General features: G+C 38.1%; 1 protein-coding gene across 15 annotated transcripts in view; it reads left to right on the top strand.

The window, feature by feature from the left end:
- Nucleotides 1-9,777: 9,777 nt before the first annotated feature.
- The window catches only part of ANKS1B (ankyrin repeat and sterile alpha motif domain containing 1B), a 1,097,747-nt gene continuing 1,086,397 nt past the window's right edge, over nt 9,778-21,127 (top strand). For all 15 annotated transcript variants that reach the window (XM_032874307.1, XM_032874315.1, XM_032874314.1 and 12 more), the window contains exon 1: nt 9,778-9,929. In XM_032874307.1, coding sequence (XP_032730198.1) covers nt 9,796-9,929 — 134 coding nt within the window. In that variant the 5' untranslated portion in view covers nt 9,778-9,795. The remainder of the gene's footprint in view (nt 9,930-21,127) is intronic.

The following is a 21,127-nucleotide window of genomic DNA, read 5'->3' as shown; positions in this document are numbered from 1 at the left end:
TAGTACATCATTAGTTTCAGATATAGTGTTCAGTATTTCATCAGTAGCATATAAAGTCCAGTGCTCATCACATCACACGCCCTCCTTAAGGCTCATCACCCACTTAAACCATCGCTCCATCCTCCTTCCCTTCAGCAACCCTCAGTTCATTTCCCAGAGTCAAGAGTCTCTCATGGTTTATCTCCTTCCATGATTTCTTCCCATTCAGTTTTCCCTCCCTTCCCTTATGATCCTCTGCACTGTGTCTTATATTGCACATATGAATTAAACTATATGATAATTGTCTTTCTCTGATTGACTTATTTCACTTAGCTTAATACCCTCCAGTTCCACCCACATAGATGTCAATGGTATCTCTAGATTTCAATTTGATAGTTAGCAGATAGTCTTTTTGTATAATAACTTCTATAGTATTGTTTCATGTGGTATCACTAAGAAGTACCATTATAGGAAAAGATAATTAAAGGAAGGTTTTTATGTCTTATAATTGTTTTATAAAATTGCATAAAATGACAAGGTTTTTTCTCTTAAAAGAAAGGCTATTTTAATGGGACCAGGGAGGGAGCAAACTGTAAGAGACTCTTAATCTCAGGAAACAAACTGAGGGTTGCTGGAGGGGAGGGGGGTGGTGGCATGGGGTGGCTGGGTGATGGACATTGGGGAGGATATGTGCTATGGTGAGTGTTATGAATTGTATAAGACTGTTGATTCACAGACCTGTATGCCTGAAGCAAATAATACATTATATGTTAATTAAAAAAAAAAGATGTCAATGGTAGGTATTCATCCTTTCTGATGGCTGAGTAATATTTCATTGTATATGAACCACATCTTCTTTATCCATTAATTTGTTGATGGACATCTCAGCTCCTTCCACCATTTGGCTATTGTGGACATTGCTGCTATGAACATTGGGGTGCATATGCCCCTTCAGATCACTACAATTGTATCTTTGGGATAAATACCTAGCAGTGCAATTGCTGGGTCATAGGGTAGCTCTATTTTTAACTTCTTGAGGAACCTCCATACTGTTTTCCAGAGTGGCTGCATTCCCACCAACAGTGAAAATAGTGCTGGGAAAATTGCACAGCCACAAGCAGAAGAATGAAATCGGACCATTTCCTTACACCATACACAAAAATAAACTCAAAATGGATGAAAGACCTAAATATGAGACAAGAATCCATCAAATCCTGTGCTATGGTCAGCTCTGTGAATTGTGTAAGACTGATGAATCACAGACCTGTACCCCTGAAACAAATAATACATTACCTGTTTAAAAAAAAATCCTAGAGGAGAACACAGCAACCTCTTTGACCTCAGCCACAGTAACTTCTTGCTAGACACTTCTCTGAAGGTAAGGGAAACAAAAGCAAAAATGAACTATTGGGACTTCATCAAGATAAAAAATCTTCTGCACAACAAAGGAAACCATCAACAAAACTAACCGGCAACCTATGGAATCAGAGAAGATATTTACAAATGACATATCAGATAAAGAACTAGTATCCAAGATCTATAAAGAACTTATCAAACTCAACAATCAAAGAACAAATAATCCAGTCAAGAAATGGGCAGAAGACATGAACAGACATTTCTGCAAAGAAGACATCCAAATGGCCAGAAGACATGAAAAAATGCTTCACATCACTTGGCATCAGGGAACTACAAATCAAAACCATAATGAAATACCACATTACACCAGTTAGAATGGCTAAAATTAACAAGACAGGAAACAACAAATGTTGGTGAGGATCTAGACAAAGGGGAATCCCATTATCAATGGTATTTCTTAATAAGAAACAATATATTAATTTCTTAATGTAATTCCCTGAAATTAATTTTCTTAATTCTCTGACTTTATTTCAATTATTTTCAATATCTCTGATTCTCTCTTTAGTGTAAGCAGCAGAATGACAACTCAAAATGACCATGATTTGATGTATTCAACAAGATTTCCACTGGTAAAATCAGATCATACATCTCCCAACCACCCCACACAGATCAGTAAGTATTGAGAAAAACAGAACAGTAAACACTGAGTTATAAACTATTAGAAATTAATAAATATTAAGTCCACTGCTTCTAATCTGCCCTCTTGTCATTTTTCTTCTGGTTTTAATTATACAGTAGACTGGCCTTAAATCAAACTTTGGAGAAGTAGGAAAAAAAACTGTACTAACTTAAAAAAAATAATCTGGCGAGGGACACCTGGGTAGCTCAGTGGGTTAAGCCTCTGCTTTCGGCTTGGGTCATGATCTCAGGGTCCTGGGATCAAGCCCCACATCGGGCTCTCTTCTCGGCGGGGAGCCTGCTTCCCCCTCTTTCTGCCTGCCTCTCTGCCTTCTTGTGATCTCTCTGTCAAATAAATAAATAAAATCTTAAAAAAAAAATCTGGTGAGATCATGATTGATTTTTTTTTATGCAGAGGAATGTAACATACAAGTAACATGTTATTTAATGTAAACACTCCATTTTAACAGTATATCCTCCGTGTGTTTCATTCTACCAACAACTGATGACTAATAAAAATGAGATTCTGGAATAGTTTTCCACTTGCATCATTTGGAGAAAAAAAAAGTCTATAAGGGCTTTCTGATGTTTTTTATAAACACAGCACTGATTATACATAATTGATATGACTCTAATATAATGGTTGGCAATCCCTGACTAGCTTCTAATTTCCTAACAAAATGCTTGTATGGAGACTGTATTATTAATTTCCATTTACTATCCATTCCACATCCACACAATGCTTTCAATAAATCTTCTAAAGTTTCAAGCAGGTGCCTCTAAGTTCCTTGTTGTAAATGCGATGAAATAATGAAATTATTATTCACCCAAAATAAGGGAGGATGTTTCCCCCTGGAAAACAGTTGGAATGTGTTGGGCTACGACTGTACTATAATTCTCATTGAGGGGGAGGGCTCTGTTGGCAAGGGGAGTCAACTTTTGGATTCAGGAGCCTTTAAACTTTAAACGGGGGTATAAAAAGACAGCTCTGATTGAAGAGATGAATAAAAGGTTTAGCAGGTGGCTGGTGAAATTCTGTGAGAAACAATGTATCATTCTTCAAATTTTTCAAAGAAAGTAATTGGATTTTTCATGGGACCTAGTAATGGGTTGAGTTCTCTACTAGAGTAGAGCAGGAAGTAAAATCCAAAATGTCCATAAAATTTAGGCATGCACAGACATCCAAGAGCCTAAGGAGTAAGGATAGGAAATCAGGAATTCTCTGAAGCTGTGGACAGGACATTGGTTGTGAAATTAGAGATGGTGGAGGAAAGAGTTGGAACTAGTTTAACCTAGTTTTCAAGGGATAGTTATGCTAGTTATTTCGTTACTGTCTCTTAATTTTAAACCCATTCTCATGTACTCTTGTGTTGTTCTGCAAACCACATTACTGCTTTGCTCTCAGGTCTTCGTTAGGATCTCTGGATAGAGGGAACCCGAGAGAGTGCACTTCTTCCACCTACACTTCTTCAACCTGGTATGGCAGTTTGTTTTAGACGCAGTAGCTGAATCCAGTTTGCAGTTTTTCTAATATGCAGAATTTATTGTTTTCCTTCAGACACATCAGCACCAACCAGCTGGTTCCCCTCCTAATAGGTCTGGGTCCTTGTCTGAGGTCAGAGATAACAGCATCAGCTCTCTTCTCATAGGCTGTTTCAGCTGAGGGGAGACTGGCCCTCCTGTAAGCTATTTGCTGTGATCATGGCAAATAAGAGCACATCCATGGAGTTAAAAAAAAAAAAAAAAAAAAAAAGCTTAGTAAAAATACCACAACAGAGGTTCTGAGAATGGGTCTTTCTTGAAATATGAGAGAATCAGAGAGGATTTGCTGATGGAGAGGGTTCCTGTCTGTCCAGGTTGGGCATATTTGGCTGCCTTAGAAGGAACAGTTTGATTCTAGCCTCTTGTCTCCCTTCCCCTCTCTAAATAATCAGGCCAAGCAAAGAAGCAGTATCTCTCAAAGGGGCTTTAGAATAAATTACTCCTAAATCTGTAGGCTTATGGCTTGTGGGCCAAATCCTACCCGCAGCCTGTACGGCCAGTAAACTAAGAACAGTTTTTACATTTTTAAATAGTTGAAAAAAATAAAAAGAAGAGTATTTTGTGACACATGAAAATTATACAGAATTCAAAATTCAGCATCCATAAATAAAGTTTTATTGGATCACAGCCACATTCATTCATTTGGATGTTACCTATGGTTACGCTCCTGCTACAACAGCAGAGTTGAGTAGTGTGACAGAGACTGTGTGGTCCACATAGCTGAAAATGTTATATGGACCTTTACAGGAAAATTTGCAAGCCTTGCTATAGGAGAAAGACTAAAGTAGAGGATGAGGTGTAAGGAGAAGACAGATTGGGATTAGCCTTGGAGAAGATGAGTTAAGATGCTAAAAGTGGATACTGTGTTCTTGTGTCTTCTTAGCTGCCCCTCTGAGAGATTGTGTAATCGTTTATCAGAATGTTAGCTATTTTCCTCAGAAGAAAATAAAAAGAAATGGTGAAAATTTATTGGAATTTCAGAGGACTCCTCCCTGAGATAACTAGTTTGAAGTGCAGACAAGACTACATTTTTCAGTGGACTGTGTGCTGGGTCACTCTTGGGGCACATAGGTTTTCAAAAGTAGTAGCACATAGGCATGATGGCTCTGAGAGAGGAGGCAGGTAAAGAAAAAACAGGATGGTGATGGAATGTTGTATGGTATGACGATCTTGGGGAAACCCTTATTTTTCCTTATCAAATTTCCCTACAGGGAAGAAATTTCTCCTTATCTTTCCAAGAGGGAGTTGTATTACGCTGAACACTTTTGATTTCTTTCCCTACTTGTATCCACTGGAATGCCTTTACCAGTGGCTGGGGTTACAGTGCTTTCAAAACAAGATACAGGTTCAATTGTGGCTTTCTTTTTCTCTTGCCATGCTTACTAAAAGGCAGTGGGCTTTCCTCTGCTTTCTACCCCAAGATGGTGAGCATAGCTGGATCAGGACCTATCTCAGAACGCTTTCCAAAGGGAATCTGGAAACCTATCCCTCTCTCTCGTCCTTTGACTCCAATGTGAGACAAGCTTTAGCTTGGCTGGGTATATGAAGTCAAATTTGTAAGCTAACTTTCTCCACAGACAAGTCTCAGAATGCAATTTACAGAGAGCTAATTCCTAGTCTCATTTTCAGTCTAGTTTTAGTAGCAATCCCCACACTTTGTGGGATATTAGATACTAATTGACCCAGTAGAATATGGGTGATTCACATTTCATGGCCTTCAACACTCATAACCATAAATTTAGAATGCAAGCATCATGATACATTTAGTGTTTGGATTTCCTCAGGAAAATGACAAGTGGCAAAGTTTATGCTAGGTAGATATAGGAGACAAACTTAAATGTAATGTAGAGAGCAAGAACTTGGCTTCTGTTCAGTTGTCTAGTATCTTCATATTCTGTAAGCTGGAACTGTTGACTTCTGTCCCAGAGCCCATCATAATAGCCCCAGATATGCAGAGTTCGAAATAAAGAAAGTAGATACTTTCCAAACCCACTACGTTAAATCACAGGGTTACCCTATCTTAAATCAGTTTACTTTATGTTTTAAGGATATTCTCTTCCTCACTACAAAGAGACCTTGGTGCATAGTTCTAAACTGATCTGGATTCATGTTCTTTCATTTATTTTATATTTCCAAAATCTCTGTGTGTGTATACAAACACTATATTTGCTTTGTCTCCCCTTTCTAGTTTAACTCCTAGTCCCTTCTTTTATTAATCGACCTCAATATGTACATATGTACATTGTACATTAGAGCAGTAATTCTCAGCTTGCTCAAAGGTATAGCATTAGATCTGTATATTTTAGAATTTAAAATAAGGGATTCAGGGGCACCTGGGTGGCTCAGTTGGTTGAGCGTTTGCCTTTGGCTCGCGTCATGATCTCAGAGTTCTGGGACTGAGCCCTGCATCGGGCTCCCTGCTTGGCGGAGAGCCTGCATCCTCCTCTCCGCCTGCCTCTTTGCCTACTTGTGGTCACTCTGTCAAATAAATAAATAAAAAATCTTAAAAAAAAAATAAAGTAAGGGATTCAGAAGTTATGCAGGAATTACGTTATTACTATTGTATTATGTATCTAAAATATATATATTATTGTAATATATAATTATATTACCTACCTCACAGGATACAGATCATGTACCTATAAGAAATAAAATGTGTATTATGTTATCATGTACTACAAATGATACTAGATTCTTTGTCTCATTTAATCCTGACTAGTATGTATATATATGTGCACATGTATAAAACATATATACAACAGTATATGTACACAATGACATGTATCAACATATATATAACAAGTGTGTGTGTATATATATATACAATATAATATATGTCATATATATAAAATGAGAAAAAGACTCTAGTATCATTCCTGAACCATAATATACATTTACTACTATTGTAAATACTGTTCACTGAGAATAGTAAAGATAGATTTATTTTTAATTTTTAAAGATTTTATTTATTTATTTTACTGAAAGAGAGAGAGGGAGAGAGAATACACCAGAGAGCACAAGCTGGGAGAACAGCATAGGGAGCAGGAGAAGCAGGCTCTCATCTTAGCAGGGGGCCTGATACAGGGCTTGATCCCAGGACCCTGGGATTATGACCTAAGCTGACGGCAGAAGCTTCGCTGACTGAGCCACCCAGGCATCCCAGTAAAGATAGATTTTTATGGAAAATATTTCAATTAAAAAAATGGAGGATAATATATTTTTATTTTTGTAATTAAAAACAGAACACAAATTGATTCAAATCTATCTCCTTACTTGATTTCTATCTTCAATTATGCATATAATTTAATGGACTAAGTCCATATTTCATCATATGCATAAATTGTTAGGACTTTAAAGGCCAATGGAGACTATCAGATACGACTTTTGAATTTTACGTATGTGTAAATTGAGATGTGGCCTGTTTAAATGGTTCCCGAGATTTTCAGGCTTTTTCCACTTATACACAGATGCAAACTATCTTGATGAAATCTGGATGTTTAAAAAAAATTTTTTTTTTTTTTTTTTGGCCTCTTCAGATTTTTGGAAGAATGTTTTCACTTTTAATTTGCATTTAGTTTCTATGCATTCAAACCTCTGTCCTCTTTGACAAGAAGCTATGATGTAAGTAAAGATAAGGCATTCAGAGTTGAAAAGCTGACTTTGAATATAATAAACCACCAGAGTGCCTGGAACTGTGGAACTGGTTCTTAGAGTTAACCATTACTAATGGTTTTCCCAGTGGGGTTGATTTCTGATAATAACTCATTAGCCATCCCATCACTACATCAGCCATGATTAAATGTTCCTTGCGAAAACTTGAGGGTGATTTTTTAGCTCTAACCAACTGACTACTTATCGTATATTCTGAGAAAGGTGTGTTTTGCTTGGGTGAAAACGTTAGGAAAATGGAAGAAAGAGTTCCCTAGCCATTTTCAAAATGAATTCAATAGCTCTTTGTTTCTTTAACTGGTTTGCTAGTCTCATTATGTGAATGATCATATTATTAGCACATATAATGTCATCTTATCATTAGAGCAGATTCTAAAACAAAAACAAAAAGCCACACTAGGTCAAAATTTCCTTCAGTGAACTTCCTATAAATAACCATAATTTACCTCCTACTTTGAACCAAATGAAATCTCAAAACACTGAATTCCATGAACATTTAAAAAACTGTATTTCTGTTATTTACCTCTGAATTTGTTATAAGTTTTCCCCAGTTATTTATTTAAAATCTCTGCCTATAGCAGGCAGCTCTGGATTTGAGTCTGGGTTCAGTTACATTCTAGCCACATATTGGGCTAACCTGTTTGTTCAGCTATAAGGATAAAAATGGTACCTGTCTCATGGAATTGTTATGAAGGTTGATAAAACATACGGAAAGCATGTGGCAAAGTGCCTGGCACATAAGGACCCATTCAGCAATGTCTGTGGTAATTACTGTCAGCCCATTTTACCCTTTCATGGGGGCAGTAAAGTGTACTGGGAAGAACACAGGCTCTACAGAGGATCAGTTCTGGGGTCCAGATCTGACCTACCACTTACTGTGTGCGACATCTTGAGTAATTTAATTAACCCTTTGAGCCACTATTTCCTCATTTCCAAAATGGATATACGTTGGTAATACCCAGTTCACTGAGTTGTTGTGAGGAAAGTGCCTATTATGACCCTTTTCCCACAGTCGATATTCAACAAGTTAACATTTATCGTGTATTCCTAGGGCAAGGCAAAGAAAGCACAAGGCATCACAGTAAGTTTCAAAAGCAAATAAACTCGTATTCCCTACCATGGGCAAGGAGAGGAAAAAATGGAACAAATTCAAGCCAAACATGCACAATGAATTGCTGATGATATTTATGCAAATTAAAAGTGGGTCTCTAATCCATGTCCTTTCATAGTGTTTTTCCCAGTGTGCGTGTGGAGGAATTTTCAATTAGAGCCTTTTCCCGGATATTTTTAGACGCCAGTTGCTCTCCAAAGCCCAGCTGAAATGTGGGGCTGATTAAAGACTAGAAAAACTGGAACAGTCACAAACTGTACAGTGGCCAGTGCCACCGAAACTAGGAGAAAACAAACCTTTCTAACCAAGGGTAGCTCTCCTTCGTCTCGCGGAGGTAAGCGGAAGGGCGAAACGGAGGTCAAGTTGCCAGGACAGAAGCGACCGCAGAAGGGCCCCTTCCCAGCACCACCAGCTTCGCCATCCCCGTCATGGAGGATTTACCTCAGGCTTCGTGACTGACCCGAGGCGTGGCGCCCGCGCCCGCCCCGCTGACGAGGAGTCACCGCGACCGAAGAACTCCAGACCTCACACGGTTAAACCTCCCCCAAGGCGACTGGAGGAGGGAGGGTCCCCGCCCACGAAAACGAAGATAATATCATCCCGGCGCCCCGCCCCCATCCCGGGCCGGCCCCCTCCGCCGTTCTCTGCACCCCCTACCCCCGTCACTCCCCCCTCCCGACTCGGGACGGACCTACTGGCCGCACCTGCCCGCGCGCACACGCCCCCCGCACGCCGGCCGCCACGCGCGCCAGGCCTCAGAGCCGCCGCGGGCGGACCGGGGCGTCCTCCCGCCCGCTCTGCCTCAGCCCCTGCGCCGCCGCCGCCGCCGCCACCACCGCCGCCGTTGCCGCCGCCCTCGGCACGCACCCGCCGCGGCTTGTTCGCACCGCCCTGTCTCTGCGTGGAGCAGGGCCGCCCGAGCCGCAGCCGCCGCGCTCCTCTCCGTCGCGGGCCGCGAACGTCGCCGCCTAACCGCTGAGCCCGCCGGGCGCGGAAGCTGAGGAGAGTCGGGACCCGGCGCGAGGGTGCGCGGGCCGCCGCCGCCGTGGTTGTTTGTTGCGCTCAGGCTCCGGCGAGGACTGTCTCCGCCTCCTCTTCCTGCTACCTCCTTAGTCCTCAGCATCCTCCTCGCGCTCCTTATAAGCACCCCCTCACGCCCCACCCTCGGGAACGAGGCCTCGGGAATTCAGGGGAGTGGCTGTGGGGGCGCGTCGCGGCTCCCTGCTCGGCCAGCCCCTCTTCCTAGACATGGTCTGATCCCCATTGTAAAAGCTGCGCCCCTAAGAGGAGGACTGTGGTGTTCCCGGCTTGGGGCTGCAGGAATCGCTTCGTGCTGAAGCTCTTGCATTATTTTAGGGTGGGGCGGAGAGGGCCCCGGATTTTTGGGAAGTGGGGGTGGGCGGGGAGGAAGACCGGGGGGGTGGGGGGGAAGGACTCTGTGAGGGAGCCGGTGAAAGACTATGGGGAAGGACCAGGAGCTGCTGGAAGCTGCCCGCACTGGAAATGTGGCTCTGGTGGAGAAACTCCTGTCTGGCAGGAAAGGAGGGATCCTGGGCGGTGGATCCGGACCCTTGCCCCTGTCTAATCTGCTAAGGTAAGGACGGGAATCAGCTCTGGGATTGCATACCTCATTTTGCATTGTGATAGATCCGTTCTCATTCTCAGAGTTATTGCACCTGGTGGCTGCCAGCGATTCATTCTTAAATTAGGCAGGAAAACAGACTGTGTGTGTGGAGAGGAGGCATGAGGCTCCTAGTCAGATTGATGCCTTAGATTCTTTGAGTAATTTGAAAATAGCCTTCCATCAATGCGTCAGTAGCTACTTTTCTCCGAGCTATGGTGCAGAACTTGTACATGTACTAGTGTTGCTGGAAGAAAATTGGTGTTCCCACTGGCTTTTCACCAATATTTATTATGTATTTTCAGTGTCGAACCCAGCCTTTTTTGTCTATTTGAATGAAATTGGTAGAGAAGCTATTGCGTGCATCCAGTTACCCTGCAAAAAGCAACAGCCTTTGGTTGCTGTTACCTTCTCTTGCAGAAGGCATTTGCTGTGCTGTGGGTTATGATCCCACAAAATGAAGCCACGGAACCTTCTGATGAGATGTCACCAGTACAGGGTGTGTGTAAAACTTGATGAGGCAGGTGAGGCAGCCCCAGCAGTACTTCCAGTTACCTGGACACAGCAGAGTGAAACTTGGTTAGTAGGATGACGGATGTCAGGTCGGGATCGGCATGGTGTATATGGAATATAGTGAGGCCTTTTAATATGAAGATGTTGCAGGTGAGACTAATATTGCTTGGAGACTCTTAAGATGACATTTAAAAAAATGTCAAGGTCTTTATTCAGCAGGTAGTACCTTAGAAATAGCGGGGTTGATTTGCATGTTGGAAAAACTATGAACTTAAAAGTTGAATTGATGGAAAAATTAAATATGAGGGAAAAAGCCTGAAGAATATTCATTAGGTAAAATGCAGGGAAAGCTCTTTATAAAATTATGGCTATTCACTTTGCCCTGGATATTTTTGGAAGCATCAGTCTTCTTTGGAAGCATCATATCTTCACCCTAGAACATCTCTTAAGCAACCCAACTGTACTTGTAAAAATTTTAAAAAATCCAGGTGATTTTCTTGGCTTTTAAAAACTCCTGTGCCACTCTTGACAAGTGTTTAATACAGACTGCTGGACGATAACATTGTGTCCTTTACTCAAATTCTTATATGTTGTAGAGGTCGGGCAGTGCAGTTAGTTACAATATTGGCTAATAGAGAAAATGAAGACATCTGTATTAGAGTGAAATGAATTTAGTTGGCAAATAGTTGATGGGATTTTAAAAAGCTCCATATGTGATCATCTATACTTGTTAATAGTGACATTTTATTGGAATGATGGTTCACGTCAGATCAGTGAATATGGGACTTATTTTTTGTTGATCTTAGAAGTGATGACTTTGTGTGTGTGTGTGTGTGTGTGTGTGTACTCTCTTGTTAAGTAATTTTCAATTTAAAATGCAAATAGTTTACATATTTCAGATTATGGCTCTGATAATTGCCCTTAGTCACAGGTAATTTATATAAAAGCAGTTTATCTGGTTATGGTTTTAAAGTTGCAGATAAAATAAATATGTTTACTAGTTGACTGAATTAGTTGTAAAAATGTTTTTGGCTAGAAACCTGTAATTTGAGAGAGGTTTGTAAGTAATCAATTCCTTTGGAAAAACACTAAGGAATTCTTTGAGAACAGTGAGAACTTCAGTTAATGTTATTGAGATAAACCGTATTTTAAAAAGCCCATCTTTGTGATAGAAGTTAAAAGTAAACATCTTTTAAATACTTTCTCAGTTGTGCTTTTAAAAAAAAGGATAGATGGCAAATTTTAGGAATTAAGATAAAATTTCAGAATTGTAACCCACAGGATAATTCTTGATTAAAACGTTTTCCCTTTTGCTCGTTTTGTCAGGTGAGAATGGTAGCTTTATAACAGAAATGTGCCTAGAAAACAAAACTTAAAATCATGTGTTCATTGGAGTAGTTTGAACCAAGTTGTAAAAGTTAAAATCAAAACCAGTAACCTTTAAACTTGAATCTATCTCATACAAAATAAACAACTAAAACAATGTCTCTGAAGAAAATCAGGGTTTAAATTGTATTCTTTGGATGATCCTTTGCATAAAATGAAATTTCTAAGAAGGCACATTTAATTGTTACTTTTTTTCACAAATGATTGTCATCAGAAATTTATTTACAGAATAATGGACAATGTGGCCCCTTCCTCTTCAAACATAATGACACTTAAACAGTTTTAAATACTTTGGAATAAATTGCAGAATGGATTTGCCACTACCTCCTCCCTGCCTTTATTACTTGTGTTGTGTAATAATAGTGTCAGATCCTGTGCTAAATGCTTATGCATATCATCTCATTCAATTCTTTTTTTTTAAGATTTTTTTTTTTTTTTTTTAATTTGACGGAGAGAGAGATCAGAAGTAGGCAAAGAGGCAGGCAGAGAGAGAGAGGCGGAAGCAGGCTCCCTGCCGAGCAGAAAGCTCGATGCGGGGCTCGATGCGGGGCTCGATGCGGGGCTCGATGCGGGGCTCGATGCGGGGCTCGATCCCAGGACCATGAGAACATGACCTGAGCCGAAAGCAGAGGCTTAACCCACTGAGCCACTCAGGCTCCCCTCATCTCATTCAATTCTTATATCAGCTTTAAGTGGCTGGGCCTCAGTTCACAGAAGGACTGAAGAGTTAGGAAGATTAAGGACTTGCCCAAGGTCACTTAATTAGCAATGGCAAAAATTTGAAGTTATGTGATTTAAATTTGCTTTTCCACATCTTAAAGTCTTACTCATTGAATCTGTTGGACTCACAGAAATTTAAGATACATGGCGTAGTCTAACCAGAACTCTTTTTTGCTATGAATAATTTGATTTGAAAATCCTTAATTTCTTTCCTAAATTACAAAAAAAAAAAAAATCTCATGACTGCCTTTCGAGGGATCACTAGATAAGAACTTTTCTTTTTCTTTCTTTTTTTTTTTCATTTTATTTTATTTCTTTTCAGTGTTGCAGAATTCATTATTTATGTGCCACACCCAGTGCTCCTTGCAATATGTGCCTTCCATACTACCCAGCACCAGGCTCATCCAACCCCTAACCCCCCTCCCCTCCAAAACCCTCAGTTTGTTTCTCAGAGGCCACAGCCTCTCATGGTTTCTCTCCCCCTCCAATTTCCCCCAACTCACTTCTCTCCATCCCCTCTGAAGATGCTTTTGTTAACATATTGCCTACTAAGTGAGCAGTAGCTACCTGATGGGGAATCAGGTATGCTTGGGTGCATTTTCAGCAAAAGTAAGAATGATCTTCAATAAATATAAAAATCTCTCTAAGTCTCACGGTCCTCTTCTATAAAATGGGAATAGTAATGGTACCTATCACATATTTGTAAGAAGTGAAATAGGAAGAAATGAATGCAAAGCATTTACCACATTGGTGGTTATCATTAGTGTTATTATTTCTCACACAACTTTAAAGCACTTGACTCTGTTTCCTAATATCTTGATTACTAAAGTTTTGCTTCATAATGGACATAGAGTAAATTTCTTTAGTACAATTTCCATTAGAATTACAGAATATGCAAATAAAATCGGGCCATTTATTCAACTTCTGACCTAGAGGAACATCTTTTACCTGTTAGTTATTCTAGTGTTGTAAAACCCTTAAATGACTAGGTCCATTCCGGGTTTTTTGACAGCTCTAATTAAAAAAATTATCCTTATATTGAGTTGAAATCCTCCTCCCTGTAATTTCCAACAGTTGGTATTAGTTGGCAATGGAGTGTAGGTGAAGTTATATTTTCATGCTTCTCACTATTCTCTATTTATTTGCATATTCTCAAATTCTATAGTGACTCTTGTAAAGGTGATGAGCAGAAATGAACAAAATGCACCAATATCAGTTGACCAGAGTAAATATACTGGGACTTGATACACTGTTGAATTAAAAAACAAACAAACAGGTTACAAAATAGCATTTGTAGTATGATCCTTTTTTTTTTTAAAAGATAATATAAGCATTTGTGAAAATTTATAATGTGTATTAAGAAGTACGGAATGATAAACACCAAAATGTAAAAAGTAGTCTTCATCTTTGAGGTAGAATTGTGGGTGATCTTTATTGTCTTTTTGCTTATTTACATTTTTCAGTATTCTAAAAGTGAACATGTGTTATGTAATCAAAATAGCAGCTATTTAAAACATCATACAGTGAAATTATTATTTTTGTTATTGATTTAAGATGTACCTTAATACAGGTCAGTTTTACTGAGGTATATAATGACATTGGCTCACATTAAGCAGATACTTAAAAGTTTCCATTTGTTTTTGTCAATGACTTGTGAAGCAGTGGTTCTCCTATCATACTTGTAGAAGTGTTGATTGAACTTGAATTATTCCTATTACATTTATTCTTCCTTGTTTTAGCCTATACTTAAAATCTATCTAGGTCTTTTCGATTCTTGAGTCTATCTTCCAGCATATTAACTTTATCCTCTGCGTCATCTGTAGATTTAATAAGCATGTTTTCTATAATTGGAATTCAACCACGATGATATATCCCTAAAGAAACTTTCTTTAGCTTACTATGAATTTAAAAGTAGCAAACTTTATACATGGTATTTCTACCAGCACTGAAGCCACTTGATAGAAATCTCATTCAGCTACTTCTAATATACCTGTGAGAATATTTTGAGATATTTTATCCATTGCTCTTCTGAATTCATGTTGTGTCCTGTTTACGACATTCCTTTGATCTATCTCTAGTAGTAAGTCTATAAATTCCACCTAAATCAGGCTACTTTATTATAGCTTGTTTACAGTGGTGAACCATTGATGATGCCTAGTACTGATGCAAATTCCTTCTTCTCCCTTGTACCTAATTCTTCTGGGTCTGAATACTTATACTCAATTAAAATGTCTGTTATGACCTCTGTCTTTTTCAAATTTCAATAATGTCCCAACATCATTTGTTTATACTTTTTGGTTTGAAAATGATTCTCACTAGAGATGATAGAAACAAAATAGAAGTTGGGAAGAATCAGATTCTTGGCATTGTTAGATATCACAGGAAATTCTCTTGAGGTCTAAAACCATCCACAGTTTTAGTTATTCTGTCAGAGCTTATGGTTATATTATCTGTTATAAGAGTGAACTTTTTATGCTTCTCTTCATTTTTTCAAACTTAGTTGAAAGAGACATTAATATTTTCCCAGGTAAATGCCTTTTTGTGTTTGTTTTCAGTTATATCTCTCTCTCATCCACCCCTTTTGTCTTTAATCTGAGCTCCTTAGAGCTCATCAGAGTACTCAAATTGAATTACCTCCTTCCTTTTCTCTCTCCACGTTGTATGTGAAGTTTCATTTTATTTAACATCTTTCATGAGACAGCTGCAAAATCTTTTAGTGTCTTCCTTTGACACAACTACCTTTTAATCTAAACAAAATAATTCCTATTTAGAATGTATATTGAATCATTTCTTTCTTGGTGAGTCTAGATTAAGAAATAATAAAGCAATAAAAAAGTTTTACATCTCAAATTTACTTGATTTTCTTAATAACTCAAAGGATCACATTTAAAGCATATTATAAATTCTTGTTGAACATAAAGAGTCCAGTTTTTTGGGGTGCCTGGGTGGCCTCTGCCTTAGGCTCAGGTCATGATCCCAGGGTCCTGGGAGGCAGGAAGCCTGCTTCTCCCTCTCCCACTCCCCCTGCTTGTGTTCACTCTCTTGCTGTGTCTCTCTCTGTCAAATAAATAAATAACATCTTAAAAAAAAAAAAGAATCCAGTTTTCAAGACCCCCATGTGAAAAAGTAGATCTGTGAGAAGTAGGGGGAAATAGTCTCTACTCACCAAAGACATGTAAACCAGAGAGTTTAAATTTTTCAGATTTATGATTCAGTTCATGAAGTTTTTGGTGATGGGTACAAGGAGATAAGAGGCAACTCAGAAGTGTAATTTTACAACTATTTGGGCAATTGTAGTTATTGGGACTCTGATAAGGTACTCACTTTCAGGGAAACTGCATTGGTTAAGTGGAATAAATCACAAACAGAGCAGTTAAGCTGCATGAAAATGTTATATCTATAAAAATAGTCAAGTTGCAAGTGGGTTATCTATTTTAGATAGTAATGATGTTTGAAGCGGTGATTGCACCATTATGTTCAGGGAGCTGTGTCTGCCAGAGTGAACAGTGCCAGCTGCATGATGCGGAGTGAAGAGAGAAGAGAGGGAATTTTGTTATTGACCTCTTCTCTACTAAGCAATGTTTTCAGCTCCCTCATCAAAGCAGTGAGACTAATGTGTAGCAGGGAATTAGGACAACCAGCCAGTGACTACTACTCACCCTGTCCATTCTTACATTGCCTAATTCCTAGTGTATCTCAGTGTACTCTTCAGGTCATGGAAGGGTAGAATAGATCTTCACCGACATTAATGCAGAAGCTTACAATATTCAGCACTGCCTCTATTGACTTTAGCAATTTAACCTCTCAGGTGACAGTAAATACAATTTGATTTGTTCAGCTGTGTACTGAAATAATTTGATTATGTATTTGATGTAATTTTGGAAAATTCTTTCAAGGAGCCTATTATAGAACATTCATCGTGTGCATTTAACTAGAAATGGGAGCTGACTATAATTCAAATCAAAGGTTAGAAAAAACTAATTTTAGTCTACCGAACCTGAAGTTTTTTTTTTTTTTTTTTTAACATTTAATGCATTTCAGTGTGTCTTTGGTTCCATTTTGAACATATTGCAGCGTAGCTTTAGTTAATCAAAATATGAGTTTTGCTTATTCATCAAAGAATATTTTATATTTTAAAAAGCAGGAATTCACAGAGAGCATTCATCTGTGTTCCATTTCTTTCTCATGTATGTGATGACATGGTCAGCTACACCATATGGTAGGCAGAGGCACAATGCCCGTGGAAAACTCAGTGAATTTTCCTCTATAACACAGATCTAGGAATTCTTCTTAGAGTCCAGTTTTCTTCCTTTGCATCTGTAGAACAGGAAGTGAATTCTTCATTTGTGTTAAACCTGCGTATGGCATGAAATTGTGTGACATTCGAGGGTGAATCAGAATATATGGTTAAAGGATAAATTTTGTTTTTGTCAGTCTCTTCTGCAGTCTCTAAAGAGTGTTCATCTCTGAATCTATTTCTTAGAGATAGTGCTTCCTTTTTTAATAGTGTGTCTTCATTAATTATTTTATAAAATGGAACTTTGATTCAGTTGTGTTTTAGTTATTTGGGTTCTACTGTCTTGTAGAGAAGCTTTATTTAAAGTGGTTAATTACTTCTAGTTAAGTGAACTGAGACATTTGGCCTAGACTTGTCACCATTCTTTGATCAAATCTTGACTGAATCAAATCTTGACTAATAGATGTAGGCATAAACAGCTAACTTAATTTCTTGCAGCCTGCTTGATATTTCTGTTCCCCATACTACATTTCCTTTAACCCTTCCTGCCCAAATCTCTTTTTCTATAAAGAAAACCTCTTCTCCATTTTAATTACTACAAGTTCAGCCTGGCTCTAGTTTTTGTGCCAATTGTCCTTCTTCTAAAGGGAAACCAATTTTGTGTGAGGAGTAGAGTTGGGAAGGGCTGTGTAAAATGAGACATAGATTAAGAAGAACAAATATTGGACTTTCCTCATGTCTAGTTTCTTGCCTGTCTTGGTGTTAATTTCTCTTCTAACCTCATGGATCAGTGCTCTTGTAACTTATCTAACTTTATCCTGCCTCCAAATACTATTTGTGGGAGTTGAAATGTGATTGCAGAGGTTTTTAGGAAGAGGAAACTATTTTAGTATTTTCATTTAAAGAGCAAACAAAACTTTAGGCCCAAATAGTGATGCTTTGGAGCTCTTGTTAGCAGAGCTGATGAAGTGAATTTTGCCAGATTTGCAAGAGAGGTTGGTTAAAGTTGGTCATTTATTTTTCCTTCTTATGAGGTTGATGCTGTCAAAAGAGAAAGGGATTTGACTGAAGACATGAGAAATGGGATGGCATAGGGCTGGTGCTGCAAAAGCCTTTTCTTTTTGCTATTTATTTGGTCCCTAGAACTTTTTATTGGTATCTGTTATAGTAACACACCTGTCTTAGATATCAGCTTGTGGTATGTTGTTTGCCTATTTCCAGAAGTTATTCCTTAGAGGTACATATTTATTGTATAATCAAAGATGACAAGTATATGAGAATTTTATAAGAGCTTTGACATCTAATATAGTTTGAGATTCAAATTCTTTTAAATGCATTTTCTTGTTATTTAAAACTTCAGTATCTAAGTTATTCCATAAATGTATGTTTTACTGTACAGGGAAGACATTTGAAGTTATGGCCCCTGGATCCTAATTTCATCCTTCCACTTAAACTTTACTTTTTTTCTTTTCTTTTTTTGGGGCTAAATTACTATTTAGCCACTTTGAGTCCTTGTTTGGTACCTCTAGTAACTAATCTGCTTTTTAAATGTCTTATGTATCATATAAATATGCTATGAATATGCTAAATATAGTGTCTTTTGAATATATAAAAAACTGCTATATTTACTTACAGAATTATCCCTGTTTTGTATAGCTATTTTACTGTTAGTATAGGAGGGAGTGAGTGGGAGTGTGTTTGGGAGGAGCTGCAGGAATTATGCAGAGATGTTCTTTGGCATGGTAAATTCCAGTAGTCGGGTACTCTAGGACAGAGTTGTTTCTTCTTTATTTGATTTGACTAATGACCAGAGTGATCTGTCACTCTGAAGTTTGATAAAAGCTTTGAAGACATAATCAGAGAAGGTGAAGAAGAATTATGAATAATGGTTAAAGTATTCGTGTAAGTTTTTTTACTGGTATGTTTTATGCTATGTATTAGGATATTTTTAGACCAAGTCTTATTAATCAATAAGCCAACCACTCTCCAACTAACCCAACAAGTCAATCAGGATTTCATAGGGAACTGACATCCAAGAACAATGATAACAAAGAATTCTCTTTCATTGTTATTTACAAATATTTCTTTCTTTTCTTTTTTTTTAAGATTTTATTTATTTATTTGACAGAGAGAGAGAGAGAGATCACAAGTAGGCAGAGAGGCAGGAAGAGAGAAAGGGGGAAACAGGCTCCCCGCTGAGCAGAGAGCCTGATGTGGGGCTCGATCCCAGGATACTGAGACCATGACCTGAGCTGAAGGCAGAGGCTTAACCCACTGAGCCACCCAGGTGCCCCTACAAATATTTCTTGAGTACATTATGGATTCTAAAATTGAGTGAGATCCTCTCCACCTAACCCCAAGTATTTGTAGAATAATGGAACAGGTATGTCAACAAAGAGTTAAAGTACAGTATGATATTTATTGTAATGGAAGTACCAAATAATGCAATAGGAATGTGCAGATAGAATTATTTAATTCTGTCTGGGAGGAGTAGTCAAGGGAAACTTCAGAAAAGAGGTAATTCTTGACTCTTACTGGATGAATGGGAGTTTGCCAGGCAGACCATCTGAGGGAAGGGCTTTTCTGGAGAAGGAATGATATAGTCAATAGTAGTATGTGAAAATGTAAGATATAATTTGGAGTATTGTAAGTAGTTTGGTATAGAGCATGGGTAAGAGGCAAGTCTGAAGATTGAAGGACTTTTGTGCTACACTAAGGAGTTCTAACTTAATCCTGAAGAGCATGGTGATCCATTGACTTTTTCCCCCCTCAAATTTTTGATATGTTACTTATTCATTTATGATGATAACATGACTCTGTTCCAAATAATTAGGTAAAATGAAAAAAATCACTCCTAATTCTATTGCTAAGACCCATTTGTTCCTATGTATATTTAGTATAATTGTTATTAGATAAAGCATACATTTTAAATCCTGAATTTTTGCCTTAATAGTATATTATAAACTTTTCAGTGTTATTATAAAGACTTCATAATAGTATTTTTAATGGCATCATTAAAATATCCCATTTAGGGCTATCTGGGTGGCTCATTTGGTTAGGTGTCTTGCTTTTGGCTCAGGTCATGATCTCAGGGTCCTGTGATCAAGCCCTGCATCTGGCTCCCTGCTCAGTGGGGAGTCTGCTTGTCTCCCTCTGTCCCTCACCCCTGCTCATGTTTTCTCTCTCTCTCTCTCTCTGCAAATAAATAAAATCTTTAAAAAATATCCCACTTAGTGCAGAATTTTCATAGACTTCCTACATCAGAATCAACACTGTGGTTGTTTATTAAACATAGGAGTTTCTTGGTCTCACCTTGCACCTACTGGGTGAGAATTATTGAGTAAAAGTTTTGGGAATATGCATTTCATAAGCTTCCCTAGGTAATTGTTATATACACTAAAGTGTGAGAACCACAGATCTGGTGTATTTATCTTTACTTAAATATTCTTTTAATGTAGATACTTGGATGATGTTTATTTTATTTATTATTATTATAGGTAGTATAGTAGTATTATGATGAACATTGTCATAGAAACCACATTTGTCATAAATTATATTCTTAGGATATATTTCTAAAAATGGAATTGCTGGTGTTATTAGTGTCCCAAATATTATGCCAATTGCTTTACATGCTTTGTATCCAGTTTTCACAACAGTCCTGAAAGATATTTATTGTTAGTCTTATATTTATAATTAGGGAAAAAGAGCAGAAAAATTGAATAACTTGCCCAAAGTTACAAAGCTGGTAAGTGACAGGAGCAAGATTCAAATTCAGGACTTTCTATTCCCTGAATATCTTTTTTTTTTTTTTTTAAATTTTTTTTGTTTTGTTTTGTTTTGTTTTTTTAAAGATTCTTATTTATTTATTTGACAGAGAGAGATCACAAGCAGGCAGAGAGGCAGACAGAGAGAGAGGAAGGGAAGCAGGCTCCCTGCTGAGCAGAGAGCCCGATGTGGGGCTCGATCCCAGGACCCTGGGATCATGACCTGAGCCAAAGGCAGAGGCTTAACCCACTGAGCCACCCAGGTACCCCTGAATATCTTTTTATTGTGCCATATTGCTTCCTTATTCCATAGGGATCAGTGTTTCTCCTGGGTTAAAATATGAAAATATGAGTATATTTCCAGGAGCAAAGAGAAAATACATTTTCTGCAAACTTACACAGTAATATATTTTAGTTCACACCTAATTTTCAATTATTTTTGTTTGTGCTCCTCATGTACTTTCACATTATAGGCAGTATTTTGCTTACATTTGTTTATTGATAGCATATGAGTGATAAGCTGGATTTAGTGTTAAAATAACTGAAGATGT

This window comes from Lontra canadensis, unplaced genomic scaffold (genome assembly GCF_010015895.1).
Source record: "Lontra canadensis isolate GAN:19392208 unplaced genomic scaffold, GSC_riverotter_1.0 scaffold52, whole genome shotgun sequence".
NCBI classification, from domain to species: Eukaryota; Metazoa; Chordata; class Mammalia; order Carnivora; family Mustelidae; genus Lontra; species Lontra canadensis.
The sequence above is the reverse complement of the archived record's forward strand: the minus strand, read 5'-3'. Positions and strand labels throughout refer to the sequence as shown.